At 37.3% G+C, this 16745-nt stretch overlaps 1 protein-coding gene across 1 annotated transcript; it reads right to left on the bottom strand.

The window, feature by feature from the left end:
- Positions 1 to 136: 136 nt before the first annotated feature.
- tubgcp3 (tubulin gamma complex component 3) lies at positions 137 to 16511 on the bottom strand. Its single transcript, XM_079462526.1, has 22 exons — positions 16227 to 16511; positions 15179 to 15286; positions 14592 to 14659; positions 14395 to 14478; positions 14055 to 14266; positions 13395 to 13567; positions 12843 to 12955; positions 10485 to 10610; positions 10308 to 10376; positions 10088 to 10220; positions 9749 to 9915; positions 6372 to 6482; positions 6102 to 6210; positions 4667 to 4856; positions 4427 to 4562; positions 4263 to 4331; positions 3990 to 4125; positions 3634 to 3722; positions 3239 to 3370; positions 2180 to 2320; positions 1646 to 1762; positions 137 to 1198 (listed from the first exon to the last, which is right to left on the bottom strand). Exons 1-22 carry the CDS (start codon positions 16300 to 16302, stop codon positions 1037 to 1039), a joined length of 2721 nt encoding a protein of 906 aa, XP_079318652.1. The 5' UTR covers positions 16303 to 16511; the 3' UTR covers positions 137 to 1036.
- Between the last annotated feature and the right edge of the window lie 234 nt (positions 16512 to 16745).

Here is a 16745-nt window from a genome sequence, read left to right as displayed (position 1 = left end):
GTTGCATTTGGTGCAAATGTTTGTGTAGTGTTAAAAACCTATTCTGTACAAGCAAACCGAGAAAGACATTGTTAATAAGGCATTTTGAAACTCTTATGTACTTTGCTTTTCAAATTAAAAGTGTGCAGACGTCAATGTAATATATAAAAAAGGTTTATTTATTCCAGAAAAGAATGACAGGACGTTTGTTCGTTGAATTCTGCATTTGTAAATGTTTGCTTTACAGCACAGACTTTATAACACTTCAGTAATTTTAAAGTCATTTTCTGCTTCATCCTCTACACATCCGACATCAAAATAAAGTCACAAAATTATCTTTTCATTGAATCAAAGGACAATCCGTTCATTCTTCAGTCAATTTTCCTCTTCGTCCTCTAAACAAGCGTGTACCATTTTTCCATACGCTTCATGAATGCGTGAGATGAGGGATAAAAGCTACTTTTGCAATCTATAATCTTGCCTATAATGTTGCAATACTTTTGTCCTCACAGTATAAACCAGATGCCTGATCAGGTCACACAGCATTGTGGGTATTTGATTTTATATGACCAGAGAAATGAGGTGTGTTTATAGGATCTTGCAGAGGTCACGTAGTTCATTTAAGTGCATGTACTGTAATTTACACATTACATCCCATTTATATTAACAAAGAACTGGTTGACTGAAGGATTCTCATTTTTTAAACACACGTAGTACACCGGCTGTATAAAAACAAAATGAACACACAGAGCAAAAAAGAACAGGTTAAACTTAAATATCAACAAACGTAAACACAAACAAAAAGGTATATTCACACATTAATGACGAAACTGAAAATGATTCGCAAAAGAACTGTGACCTCATCCCACTAATTGTTATTTTCTTTAAAACCAGCACAAGCTGTTGAATGTATGACTGAAATCATTTTGCCATGACAAGGAAATAAAATAAACGATAAACAAATTGAGCGGTTGAACAGTTCCCATTAGCCCTATCAATGAAGTCTTTTGACACAACAAGCACACAATGTTAACGTTCTCTGCAAAAGAGTCAATAATCAGATGTTGGAGCTTCGTCGCCCTCTGGTGGCTCCAAGCGAGGGTCGCAGACTCGGATCGCGGGTTTTGTAATGTTCGTTGAAGTCCAGACGGAAACTGAGAAACTGAAGACTCTCATCAGAGCTGGTCATTAGCAGCCGTAGAAACTCCTGCACGATGCCCTGGAGGACCGGAGAGAAACATAAGAAACTTTCATCTCTGCATTACATCCAGAGCCAAAAAAAACCCACTTATGCAGTCATAAAACAGAATGTTTCGGTAATTACTCTACATCACAAAAATATCTAATAGTTATTTAATACTCAAGTAGAAGAGAAGCTTTCCTACAAAAGAGAAACATGCATATACAAAAAAAGTCATGCAAAGATCATGGGTTCGATTTCCAGGAAAAATGCTTGATAAAATGTAGATCTTAAAATTCCAAATGCATTAAATGTAAAAAATGAATCGAAACTGTTACATGCATCTGGCATTAAGCGGCTTACACATACCAAGTAGGAGCATTAAAACTAAACTGGCTACATGCATTTAATATAATTGGTTTACTGGCTGAATGGATAAAAGCAAGTGTAAGAAATGGAGGGTGTGTACGCGGGTGTGTCGTGTACCTGGTAGAAGTGTGTAAGTAATCTGAGCTGGGAGCACATTTTTGGTATGGTGTCCTTATACTCCTGCACACGCTTGTTCTCCGCCGCCTCTTGCTCTGCAGTTACGCCCCACTCTCCCTGAAACACAAACGCACACAGCTATAAACAAACACGAACTGTGAAAATCTCTTACAGCACTTTACCCGAGACAAACAGTCAGCGACCCAACACCACACTGGTAAAAGCAGAATTCACGCTAATGCGCCCAAACAGTCGCTAATGGACCCTCTCCAGGGATCCAAATAAAGGAGGGGATAGTAAATCTTAGAGCATGACATTTAGACAGGTTTATGGGGACAAACATTCACTGTGTGCTTCTCCTCTGACTGCGTGTTCAGAAAACTAAGTTAAATTCAGAGGCATAAGGCCCATAAATACATCTTATAATATGAACTTTACGGTTACGTATAATACTCCCATACGTGCAGTGCACAAAAGGAAGCTGCAAATATACGTAAAAATGTAGTGGATTCAATTTATCCCCCGTGTACGCACCATCGCCACTCTTTGTCTCTTCTTGTCCTCGTACTGGACGCGCAGCTGCAGTTCTTCTAGAGCGGAGCGGTACAGTGTGTCCTGAGCGCTCTGGAACTCAATGATCTGATCGAACACCGCACGCAACTGATTCAACAGAGACTGCAGACACAGAGGGGACAAAAGAGATGTATGACGGATTATACATCTACATACAGTATGTGTGGGAATATATTTGTATATTACAGTGTATACTGCACGGAAGTCAAAATAGGAGACTATTTGTATGTATTCTGGTCAGTCCAGTGTCTGTTGAATTTCAACAAAATCAAATCACAGGAGTGACGAAGTCTTCCAACAGCATTGTGAAAGACAATGAAAACTGTGATAAATCAAGGTTATCATATAAAAAATCATTATTGAACTGTTCCTAAATACATACAATAATATTAATGCTGTGTTGTTTAAAAGTGAATATGAACTTGTTTTCTTTGCAGCTTTCGTGGTCTAAAAATAAAATTCTCCTGTTTCTACAATTTTCATTTTCTGCTAATAAATGCAAATATAAACAATCTTTTATTTGAAATTTGGTCGAAATATTTCACAAAATGAAACAAAAAATTATAATAATTTTACCCAAACAAACATCTATAAAAAGTAAATTCAGAAATTGGCCTTTGAAATAGTCTATTAACTTTTTCTCGTCGCTGAATATGTGTGTGTGTGTGTGTGTGTGTGTGTATATATATACACTATAATAAATAGATCAATATGTTTTTTGACAAACTTTAAGCAGATTGATCATCAAAACTATGGTATAATGCAAATGGGAGATATGCTGTGACTAAAACTTTCCAAAATAAATGAAAACAAATTCAAATAATTTTATTTTATTTTAAATAATTAACAAATTAAATGATACATTTTTGCATCTTCTGAGACAGATTCTTGAGGTTCCACCTTAAGATGCTGTTTAAACAGTGCTGGGCTGTTTTTTCCTGAATCATTTGGTCCAAGTCATCAATTTCAATGAAAATTTGGGGAGGAATAAATGAAAACGTTAGTACAATTAAATCATACCCTGTTGTTAACGTCCAGCAGGCAGCGAGAGATGATGGTGTCCAGGAAAACTTCATGAGCTGCTATGATGTGATCCAAATCCCGAGCCTGTTGAACCTTATTCCACAACTCATCCCACGAACATTCCAACACCTACACACACCCAAACATGTTTGTTTGATAATATTAGTAAGCTCGTTTCATAGACTTTCACTGATTTTAGATCAGGCTTATGATTTTCTAAACCTAACCCTCACGGAAACATGTACATCATTAGACAGAAAAATAGTCCAAGCTGGCTGTCATGACATTTCATGTTGGTGAGGACATTTGGCTAAACCTGTACAAACACAAATTCACTATGCAACACGGATTATTCCACACTCTATATCCGCAGGACAGATGGAAACGCGCACCTCAAAAGTGATGTAGTACTGCATTTGATGGATGAAGTGAACCATCTCGGAGGCGAGAACGTGACACTGGTGCAGCACGCCGGAGAGCTCTACATGAACACACATTACATATGATTGTTTACAAAGATTTGAACAAAGTGTAAAAAGGAAGAAGACATTGCATGGATACAAAAACCCTGAGAACACATTGGATTTAAGCCTCTGACAAATACACAAATATATTTAATTTTATACATATTGTCAATTATAATATACAAGTATACACAACGTAAAATGTATGACTGCTTATGTGGTACAAGTGAATTTTTTTCATGTTGCCGTTTCCTCTTTCTGCTGTTGTAAGGTACTGCACTTACCCGGCATGCTCTTCAGCAGCTTGGCGTTGCACATCTGACCCTTCCAGATGTCCGTGAGGATGTACTCCATTCTTTTCGCCCTCCACAGAAAGTTAAACACTCGCAGGTTATGACTCATACACTCGCGGGTGAACACCTGACGCAGGCATGACAAACACAATGTTTCTCATTTATGACTTTTCACAACAGGCACAGAAAAGGACAGATGTATGCAACGGCTGCTGTATGTGTTTCTCTGTCAGTTCTATAGGATGGAAGACTGTTTTCGTTTACCGTGGCAATGGGTCCATCCACATGATAGTCCAGACTGAAGACGTCCCAACCGGTGTCCCCAGGAGACACCTGGACAAAACAATACAACACATTCAGTAAGACTCAATATAATATAAAAATATTTGTTGAAAAATCATTGTTTGTTTTAAAGGCTTCCAAAGTACCTCCAGCAGCCGGACATCGAGTCTTTTCAGGATCTCTGGACTGTCAAACTGGGCATTGGTCGCCCTGACAGCCGTCTCAAGGATACCTGTTAGATTGTGTTGGTAAAGGGTAGTGGCGGCCCTCACCAACTCTGGCCTGAGAAATTGAAGAAAAGAAGAGATTGATGGTTAGAAAATAGAGGATATTCAGTATGACAGCTCAAAAAGACAAGGTCTCTCATTTAAAAGGCACAGACTCACTTGAGGAGGTCCATGAGGTGTCGGATGAAATCTCCCTGACCGAGCAGCAAGTATCTTCTCATGGCCTGAAGATGCTCCAGCAGCTGATAGTTCTTATTTAACACGTCCAAAAGATACTTACTGGTCTCGAAATAAGCGTCGTCTATCTTACTCTGAAAAGCCCCTTCAAGATCAGTGAACAACTCTGTCGCTGAGAGAGAGAGAGAATCAGAGAGTAAATCCTCCAAAGTTTTTTATATTTTCATAAGAAAATGTATGTTGGTTTATAACACTATACTTTGTATTACATTACCTTTGCATCAAATTACAAAAAAATTTTAAACGCTAATGCAAGGGTGTTTTTTACACAGTGTCTATGGAAGTCACGAAGAATTGGACATCGTTCTCTCTTTTGACTGCCTTTATCAGATTCTATTTTTTTTGGTTGAAAGTAGTGAAAACACAATCTTTGAGATTGTTTTTTGCCATTGGAGCAAATGAGAATATAAAAACTTTATTGGTGGTAGTCTCCCATTTACCGCTATGGAAGTTGACCCTACTATGGCAACTTCCGCTGGTACCAACGTGAAAAAGGTATATTGTGAGGTTGTACATTTTGTGTCATTACTTGTTTTATGTGTAATGCTTTGGCAGCAATAATAGAGAGACATTGACAGAAAGAAAGAAGCAAAGATAGAAAATGAAAAGAAAGAAAGTTGTTAAGAAAGCATAGAGAAAATATAGATAAAGAGTGAGGAGGACGCTATATTTCATTCAATTTACATATTTTACTATTTTACTATTTTATCTTTTTCCTTAGCACCTTAAATAAAATTTCACCTTATTGTTTGTTTTTATGCTACCGTATGTTTCCTGGTTTATGTATAATGTACAAACAACAGAACAAAAGCACACACATCAGTGACAGTGGGTGTTCAACACGCACACAAAAAAACTTAAGCAGAAAATATATAATATTTGATATAATATAATATATAAAGTTTGTAAAAATATAAATTATTAAAAAATTAAACAGAGCGACTGCACAACTACACAGAGTTTTTGCTGCACATTGACTTCAAAAATGAAACAAGAAAACAATTGTAAGGTTAAGCAAAATGACAAATGGAAAAGCAAAAGTAAATAAAAAGCAGTCGGAGTGAAAAGCAAAAATGAAAGGGCCCTCTAGAAAGACACTGAAGGACAGCGATGTATATTTGAGGCTAAGAGCATTGATCAACCCGCTTAGAAAGACGCTAAATACAGCCTGCGTCGATACGAACAACTACACCAGAGACGGGTGCTCAAAAACAGCACTTTCCCTCACAACAAATCAATCCCTCTCTCTACTTTCAGCAGTTTATTTAACTATTAGCAGCCATTACGGCCACAAATATCGCATTAGACAGCATAAACCTTGCCTATTTTAAGCAAATGCATTAGCGTGAGAGCTTACCGTCTTTGGGCGAGTCGCTGGATTTAGAGGAGGGCATGATCTTTCCCGGCGGCGTCCTGTCGTGGCACACCTGATGCAGGAAGTTGATGGATTTACCAATAAGCAGCACCTGAAACAATGAGAAAACATAAATGAGAGAAATGAGCAAAACAAAAGCTGACATGTGTACATATAATAAACATGAATAGTCAACCAAAAAGTGTTTCTGGAGATCAGTTGGTCTGTCATTGTTGAATTGTTTGATCTATTGTAATGATATGAAAGCCATACCTTCCTGGCCTGATCCATGGTGATGAAGGACGGCATCATACTCTTCCTCAGAGAGTATTTATCATGCCACAGTCTGTCTGTCTTCACTGTTGGATCTGACGCAACGAAGAACTAAAATCACACATTTTGTTAGTCAGAGTGTTATAAATAACCAAGTTGTTTAATTTCTGTATTATGATGAAATATAACAAATCCTACTAATGCACTTTGCTAGATAAAGAGATAATCCCTCCCCCAACTTACTCTATTGGTTAAGCAAAAAAGGCAGATTGGGTGGCTCAAACAAACAAGTTAGAAGAATTATTTGATCGGTGTTCAAACTGTTTCAGTTACTAAACCTATAAACGTCTTCGTTGTATCTGCAATTTTAATAGATACGTGTATTTATCATTGTAAGACAGGGGTCTTCCAACTACTTTTCTTTGAGGGCCAAAAGTATAAATAGGATGTGGGCAAGTTTTTTTTCCGTATCATAATTTCTTCTGTTATTTATTGCATTTTGTTCATTTTATACTGTTTTTGTTGTTGTTACTTATAGGTCAAATATTAAACCATGCACACAAATATAGCATCCAGTATTTTGCCTTTTCATGATATTTAATTAAAAGCGATAATGTATTTTTTATTGAGTTTTATATTGCTTAATGCATTAAAGCTAACCCAAACTTTAAATTGCTGTTAATTTACTTACCCACAGTCCCCCAGTACTTCCAAGATGTGGGTGGCATTGTTTTTTCAAGAAGATATTTATGAAGATATTTGGTTGAATTAATGAATGTAAAATTAATAAGTCAAAAACGCTTATACATACAGCAGAAAAGTAATCCCATCCTCTTGACGCCAGTTGACTAGCCCTGTTGTAAACAATTTCACCTTTAAAGGATAGTTCACCCAGAAGTGCAAATTCTGTCATCATTTACTCGGCCTCAGGTTGTTCGGAACCTGAACAAATGTATTTGTTGTGCTGAACACAAAGGAAGATATTTGGAAGAATATCAGTAACCAAACAGATCTCATCCCCCATTGACTGCCATAGTAGAGAGAATAAAGACTATGGGAGTCTATGGGGGATGAGATCTGTCTTCCTTTGTATTTAGCAGAACAAAGAAATGTATACAGGAATATTAATATGCTATCAGTAAACTAATCTTCTATTTGGTTTATTTTGTGTTTTGGTTTGGCTAATGAACTACGCTTAAAATATAAGTGCAGGGAGATGAGAGAGAGGCCATTTTGGTTCTTAATGGGATAGTTCACCCAAAAATAAAAAGGCTTTATTTTATCATTTAATCACTGTCAAATGTTGTTCCAAACCTGTATATGACTCTTCCATCTGTGGAACACAAAAGAAGATACCCGCCTGATACCTGCGCTCTGCAAGCGAACAACGTCTTGTAGTGCCATCCCAAAAAGGTAAAAAAAAACCTCTCTCACATAGCTTTTCTGGATCGGTTCCACATTTGTGGAATGATCTGTCCGCTGCTACAAGATCAGCAGATTCTGTTTAAGAATCTTTAAGATCTTTAAGAATCAGCTGAAAACACATCTCTTCCGTCAACACCTGACCGATGAGTACTGACTTCTATTTCTTTACTAACAAAAAATGCACTTATGCCTTTTGCTGTCCTTTTGTTCCAATTGCTTCTATTGTTTTGCTCATTTGTAAGTGGCTTTGGATAAAAGCATCTGCTTAATGTAAATGTTTGTGTTCATGCAACGAATGTCAATGGAGTGCAATGTTGTTCGGTTGACCACATTCTTCAAAATCTCTTCTTTTGTGTTCTGCAGAAGAATACTGAAGATCCTGTTGCTGCTTTGATCATATGTGTTGCATTAACACAACGTCTATATTCACAGCTATTAATATCACAGTTATCTGTAAATCCGACAAACATTTTTGAAACACAAAGACAAACAAAGCCTCTCGTCTAACTAGTCAACCTTCACTCTAAAACACCAAATGACCTTCTGCCGTAATTACACAGCTGGAGAAGAAATAATGCGGAGTGGTAAAGTCGAAAAGCATCTATTAAAACGACAACTGGCGAGAATAACGGCACCAAGCTAAACGAGAGGCTCGTAAACCTCTGGCCCTGAAAATGGTTACATTAGCTCTCTCCGTCACCTCCACCCTCATCTATGCTTACGCTAGGAAATAGCCTGTTACACTTCAACAACCGGAAGATTAAAACCTGCGATTATAGAAGGAGGAACGTTCGCCTGGTGCCCATGCGATTGGACGATAACTCTTGCATGCCCAACGACTTCAGACTAACTAAAGAAAGATTCATTGACTCTATTTGGTAATGCAGTAGAAGGACAAGGAGAGTGGATGGCGTGGTGGTGGAAGAGAAAGACAAAGAAAAAGTGGAAGGGTCCATTAGCACATCCTCATTTGTCCTCATCTGGGTGTCGGTGTGCAGGAGACTGTGGTTCATTGTGCGTCTGGAAGACTAAATCACACTCAAGTGTAGCTATATTTCTCAGAGACGCAACAGCGCTTAGTCAACAGGAGTCTATATGAGAACACTGTGCCGAGATCTGCCTCCATTATATGAAAGTGTGGTGGAGCAATTTTAGCTAATTCAATTATACCTTGAATTTTTTTGCCTTTTGATGATATTCAATACATCTCTTGATATTTATGCTTTTGTCCTGAAATGGTTTCAAAGCAATTTTTTCTTCAGACGAACCGATATTTTACCAAACAGCTATGGTTGATATGCAGATGCACACATATTTACTTTTATGTAACGTATGTTTATAAATACGAAATAAATATGCACAGGCACAAACTTTATTCTGGCTGCGATTTATCGTTGAACAGCCCTCATTGTTTTAAATAGATATAAAAAAGATATCTGAAATTTTGACTGGCTTCAACAAACAAAATCAAACCTTCAGCGTCTAAAATCAAACCAATTTTACAATAAAACATTTTGTGTAGTTGTTAGTAACCAGAATTATTATTTTTTTAATTTGAATAAAAATATATTTGTATTAATATTTTGAGTTCAGTTGAATTCTTTTGAGCAATTTTGTTATGTGCTTTAGTCATTTTATTAGTTTTTTTCATTTAGTTCAATTGGCTTAATTTGTAGTTTTTCATTCAGCTTTTATTTATTTGCATTTAATAATTTTAGATCCTTGACTATTCCTCAACATTTGTAAATCTATCAGGAGTGATCAATTCACCACACCGGCCTGTTTAATAGACACAGAAATAAATATAAAGACTGCAGAATTTAGTTTTTAAGTGTAGTCTCTTGAGTAACAGCATCAGTAGGGATGTTTAAATCATTCTTGACAACAAATGTCCTAACAAGGGTATCCTAGAATGACTTTGCAAAGACAGTAGCCTGCATGTGAGCGCTGACCTCATGGTACGTATCCTCCAGCTCTCCGTCATATATCCAGCGATACAGGAAGTTGAGAATGGGGTGGGACACAAGACTGAGGATGTGCTGGATCAACGCCCTCATGTGGGGGTCACCCGTCTTGCCGTATGCGTGCACGGCTGTGGCCAACTCCCCTCCTTTACGACCTGAGAGAGACAGTGAAGTCATCAAGCCAAATGCAGCATTTTGCCAGTGGATTCTGATCAGGATTTAGGACTTAAAAGAATCTAAAAGCATGTAAAATCAAGCTTTTAGGAGCCAAATGACTTTTCACATGTGATTTTTTAACATTCAGTTTCAGATTGCATTAGCTCTAACCTTGGCAGTAGTCCACGAGGGCCGCCAGCGTTTTTAGCCGAACCTTGGGGTCGTAGGTCCACACCAGCAGCCTCCTCAGAGTCAGACTGCTATCCATGCTGTCATTTACACCATGATCATCCTCCACCTGAATCTAAACATACATACACAGTACACAAATGACAGTGAATAATCCCTGAGGATCAAATACGTACATCCTCGGTGTCTGAGGCACGCTCACCTGTGCATGAAGTACAGACAGCAGTCTGTAATATTCCTTTAGCTCTTGATGCAAGGCAGCACAAAAACTCTTAAGACCAAAGAAAGGATGGAGAGAATCAAAACTTATTCTGAAATGCATCAGATTAAAATTTGTGGACTACTGGTTGGATGCGAGGTGTTCATGGTTGTTCCTCACCTGTCCCACAAGTCCAAAGGCTCGGTCCAGACTGTGAGAATCTGTGTATTTTCTGATTTTATTATGAAGCCAGCCGAGCTCGGCCAGTCTGCTACTGGTGTCTCTAAGAGACTTACACAGGGGAACCTTCAAAACAAAACATACATTGCTTATTTAAATGTTGAATATTGTAAAACAAATTCAAAGCGTTGTTGTATAATATACAACAATGTCAAAATCAGCCGTTTTGCATTTATCCAAGTGACTTGCCGTGCATGCCATACATTTTCATTAGTATTTGTTTTCACCGAGACAGAAGCAGGGAGCTACAGGAATACATTTAAAGGGATAGTTCACTCAAAAATGAACTATCATCATTTATTCATCCTCATGTCATTTCACACCTGTTTAAATTACTTTGCTCTGATAAACACAGAGAAAGACATTTGGTAGAATGTTAGTAATTTTCACTTCCAGAACATCATTGCATTGATTCACCCAAAAATGAAGTAGAGCCCAGTCCAAATGTTCATTTAATCAGCATTTCTAGATGTACTGTGGCCATTCCAGACCAGAGCTGAATTGCAACAAAATCAAACCATAGAAGCAACAAAGTCATTCAACAGAATATTCAGAAAAAACTGAAAATTATTTTGAAATGCTCGCTTTATTTTTTCTGTGGCTGTATATAATGATATGCTTAAATAAAATGCTTTAAGAATGCACAGACGTGAAATTAAAGTATGTGTAAAGTGGACATGTGTCCTTGGAATCATGTGAAACATCTTGAAGATAATCTTGAAGTGTTACTACTTTTTGCTCTTTACAGTCCGCATTTGGCCCCTTTAACACTAAAACTCTTTTATAAATGTTGAACAAATGCCCATTGAAGCGATTTAATAAAGTGATCACTGGTAAATGTCACAAGATTCCTTCAAAGCAAACCATTACAAAACAGACAACCAGTTTATAAGATAAGTAAAACAACTGTTAGTTAATCAGTCGTCTGAATAAATCTCAATAGAGATTTTTTTAATGAAAACCAGCATTAAATAAATAAAAAAGGGATAGTTCACACGAAAATTAAAAAAAATGTCTGTATACTTTATATATACATTGAATAAATTCTTAGCAAATCGTTCTTTTTAGGTGAATTATCCTTTTCAGAAAACTTTATTTTTAATCCCATTTTCATCTTTATTCATCTATATTTCGCTGTCTGTTGTATGACATCCAGAACCGAAATGAACTGGTCTAAACCGTTACCCAGGAAACTAAATGTACTATTTACCCAGCACATCTCACTCCACAAGAGGCACGTCGTCCTTTCCCAAACAAATGGCTCTTAAGGACTTGAACGGTGTCACTTAAAAGGACCTGATCGATGATATCTGATTCACAGTTAACATCATCCGGGAATAGAGAAAAAGGAAATAAAGGCCTGAGAGCCGTGAAGATCAAATGGATTCATGAGGCTTTGCGAGCTGGTGTGCTTTGCGAACTCAATGCTTTTACGTTTCCCATAAAGCCATTAGTGCAGTGACTACAGGTGGTCTTTGCTTAACACGCGCTTGTTTAATGAGAACTCACCGTTACAGACTTATAAAAATTATTAGAAATTTTATGAGAGAAGCAGTACTAGAATATTCTGTTCTTAATAACTTCAAAGTGTTTTCATTTCTTTCTATAATTTTGATGTGTGTGCGTAACTGAAGTGGAAAGCCATATAAAAGCTTTATACGGCAATAACTCTGATTTAATATGTCACAAAGAGACTGCACAAAGCATTATGAAGACATTATTGATGGAGAGATTTGGTATTCATTACGACCAAAAGAAAACTTACCAGGCCTTTATAAGTGACAGATGGTAGAAACTTACCACAAAAATATCTAAAAATCCAACTAAAGCATGTGATTATTTTAAGAAAAAGTTACATTTTAAATATAAAATCTTGATTTATTTATAATGAATGACATGCGTATATTTCTTACATTTTGTCTAATGATATTGGTAAAGTATATAGATATTTTATTATTGCACATTGTTTAGGATCTGAAAATGTGTCTTTCTGATTCCTATTCTGCTTTATTCAAAGGTTATTTGAGAGTAGAGATTCAGAATGTGTGTCCATCAAGTTGCCTACTCAACTGTCTTTATTACTGTATCATTTGTCCATCTCCCCCTTTATAGTACAATATTGCATTGATCTTGAGATAAGAACATTTGATAACATTTAAAGAACGTTTAATCAAGTTGCTCCAGTAAATCAAAGACCTGGTTCAGCCCTAATAATAACAAGACAGGAAGAAACATAAAAAAAGACCAGTTCAAAAATGAGGAAAGAAAGAATGACCGACAGAGGTAATAAAACTTCACCTTTGGATCAATTTTGTAGCTGTTCTCTGGGCTGGACATCTTGATGAACTTTCCATCAATCCCCTGGAAAACATAAAGAAGGTCTCGCACCAGAGCGGCTTCTCCGATCTCAGCTGCCCAGGAGACAAAAAAGTGTGCAAAAAACGAGAATTTAAAGAATGTGCAGTAAAGGTCAGACTCGTATATCTGTCGCGAGAGTGAAGGATAAGGTGCAGCGTCCGCGACTGCATCTAAAAGCCCTTTCAGGCTGTGAAATGTCTGCTTATTCAACATCCTTCTCATCAGGACGAGACAATCTTTACAACTACGAAAAACAAAAGTCGAATCAAAATAAACTACGTTATAAAATCTATTGTAAAAACTTGGTGCTTAGTTTAAATACAGTTTTGACCTGAACCTTGTTCTGTAAATCAAGGAAATTAAAAACCAGAGTTTTTAGGATTTTGGTTTTGTGTAAACTATGTAAAGACTGATTAAAATGTTTTTTCTTATCACTAATTTCTGCCATCGATACAGCTCAGTATGTCCAACCCTGTTGCTATGGAAACTCACCGCTGCCGTCTCCATCCCGTCTCGGCCTATTTGGGGCTTTGGTAGCCGGGCTGGCGGAGGGTCCACTAGGGGGCCGAGGGGCTGCAGCTGCACCGGAGGGGGAACCTGAGACTGGGACAGTCCAGGCTAGACGAGACCCTCTCATGGACTCACCGACTGCCTGTGGACCAGGTCTGAAACACAAACAAATTTGTTAAAAATCAAATCAATATGAGTGATTTGTTAAAGTATGAAGTAGTTTGTTTGCTTTTGTTATGTATTATACTACATACAGTATATATTTCCAGGATTAAAGCTATGTTCTTGAGACGAAAGCCCATTATCAATACCTGTGGGAGTTCACTAATGACCTCGTAATGGTGAGCTTTGGGCAAAATGACATTGAGGTCGAGACACTTTAATGACGTTGTTGGCACAACAGATTTACTGTGAAATGGATCCAGCAATCAATTAATTCAAGGCTTTGAGTACATGGCCATGTTTAACATATCTTAAGTGCTGCAGGTGCTAGATAACTGCATTAATAATAGATGTGCAGCAGTCCAATTAAGTCAACTGCAAATACAGCGGCATATCATTAAAGAAGTACACATGAAAAAAGAAAACATTTCTCTCTATTATCTTTAACACACATTTAATTGACCAACCACTGTCACTCACCCTGTCAGCAGAGATGGAGGTGTCGGGCCCGGGCCGTTGATGGAGAACACCCCCATACTGCTGATCCCACTGGTGGCCATGCTAGAATTATGGGCCGCCGCAGAGCGCTCTGGGTAACTGAGAGGGAGACTCTGAGGACGGGCGTAGTAGAACGGGGTGGAGTGGACATCGCGAGGCAAAGCCTGAGCGAACAGAGATCCATAACTACACACCTGTAGGGATAAACAACGATTTGAAGTCTGATCTATTCTATTCTGATCTTTTCCTTTCATTCCAAATGTAAAATAAAAATTATTTGGTTATTCTTTAATCTGGGAAATGGCTAGTGAAAATTCCATACAGGCACCCGGCTGGACGGTTTCTTCGGGTCCTCACAGAGGCTGAGCAGGAGATACAAGATGGACCATCTGTGTTTCAACACGCCCTGTTCAACAACAAACAATGAAGTAATTAACATCTTTGATTTGTGCTTCAACATGCTTTTTATATATCTTATCTAGTTATGTATATGTTAACTGGATGATTAGTGACACTCACCTGAGTCTGAAGCTTTCTGTGCAATTCAGAGAAAAGAGCAGCATCTCCCTCTCTTCGTTGTTTCAACACTAGAACGAAAGACAAACAAACAAAAAAACGTTTTAAAACACAAAAGAATGAATCATAAATCAATGGGTAGTGGGTTCGATCCCAGTGGATTGAACATACTCAGAGATACAATGTATAGTATAATACAACGCAAGTCGCTTTGGATAAAAGTGTCTGCCAAATACATATATATGTAAATATATATATATATATATATTTCAATATTAGAATATAAAGTTCCTGGAGCTCAAGGGTCATATACCTTAAATGCTCTAAAAGGAATACTTTATATTATTAAATACTTTGATTATTAAAATCTAACAATAATTAATGCTTTAAAAAGTGTCTTTTGTTCCTGTTTTTGCATTACTGTTAACAAAAGAAAAAATGCTTCATCCGCTGCCGCTAGGAAACAATACGATGCACTATTAGATTAGACTAGATTAGATTAGTTTTCACAGTGTTATAAAGCATGTTCTATGACAGCTCTCTGAATTCACAATAGCTCTTGAATAACACAAGGGATTCAGATGACTCACATTCTTTTTTTATTTTCTCGGACACTAGAAACTCATCCCGTTCAATGGTGGGTGCATAATTACTTCCAATGACTCGCACAGCGTACTGGAACTGATGAGCCACATCAGCTGAGAACAAAAGCAGAAGGATTTACAAATAGCAGGAGGATTTACAGATAACAGATGCATTCACAAGAATGAACAGAACTATACAAGAATTATAAAACAAAAAAACACAAATGCAAGTGAAGGGATTATGTGGTGACCTAGAAAATCAGATCAAATAATCGTATTTTTTTGCCTGCAGTTCTGCGGTGACACTGGGCATTCTTCATAAGATGCTTTGTAAAATGTAATGAATGAATACTAATGTATGATGTGTTGTTTTTAGATGCAAAATTGATTTGTAAATAAATGAATCCATGGGCAAGTTAGTTTAATATTAGAGCAAAGCTCACTTATTTAAGCACAAGCTTACATAACATTCACAAACAAATATCACAAAGATTTATAAGAAGAAGAAACATAAAATGTCATGCCATGTCCAAACTTTTGAGAGATAAATTCAAAGCATTAGAAATATTCTGGTACCAAGTCGTATTTCTAAAGCAAGATATATATCTAGAACTAAATGTAAAATCTCTTTATATAAGAGACAATACTGCTTGTTTAAATTGAAAGTAGAGATCATATTCTTCCAGGTATGCTATCTCTAGTCTACATTGCTTATTATCGTGCAAGTAAAAAGAGAAATGTCTATTCTGTATTTGTCTAATTTTATAATGCACGCATGCATAAACCTGACAAAAGATAGTCGCAAGGGGGCCGATAACACCACTAGTCTCTTGTTGACATGAATGTACACCAGCAGAAACAAGGGGCCCTCTGACATTTCATTCATCAAGTGAAGATTTTATTCTCCATTACGCAGCATCACATCAAACTGTAAGTTTCCAATGAAATATATCCCACGACCAGTCCCTCACTACACAAAACAACCACGTTTCACCCTCTGTCTGTCAGTGATGATCAGCAATGTAATGTAATGTTATGTGCTGTGTTTTATTACCTTCACTCTTGCCCGTGATCTTACAACACAGACTCTGCAGAAGCACGTTGGGTGATTTCTGATCAAGAGACGCCATTGCGCCCTTGTCCACTCCCGTGTCGGAGATGTGCTTTTATCCGCTGTCGCCTTTTCTCCGATGGGTTTGAGCTCCTGGCAACCGAAGCGCCATTTTAACGGAACCCGCCGAAAACGGCCCGCGGTCGGACAGAGAACGGAAAACACAGCAGTGGCGCGAGGCGGAAAAACGTCCGGCTGGAAACGAGTAGTCACAATGAGTTCCTATGTACAGATAATTAAAGTGTGTTGATTATGTAACCGTATGCATTTATTTGACATTATTGATAACACAACAATCGTCCATGACTAAGCTGTGAGGCGTAAATCAAGGATTTTTTTACATGTTTACTGTTGTGTAATGCACGTTTATTTGACCGATATGAAAAAATAATTGTTTACTGTTGTAATATCATAAATAAACGATTGTTTTCATTTTAATTCATTCCTTCATAGTATTATGAT

This window comes from Barbatula barbatula (assembly GCF_947034865.1).
Source record: "Barbatula barbatula genome assembly, chromosome: 8".
Classification (NCBI taxonomy): Eukaryota; Metazoa; Chordata; class Actinopteri; order Cypriniformes; family Nemacheilidae; genus Barbatula; species Barbatula barbatula.
This window is presented reverse-complemented; position numbering and strand designations above follow the sequence as displayed.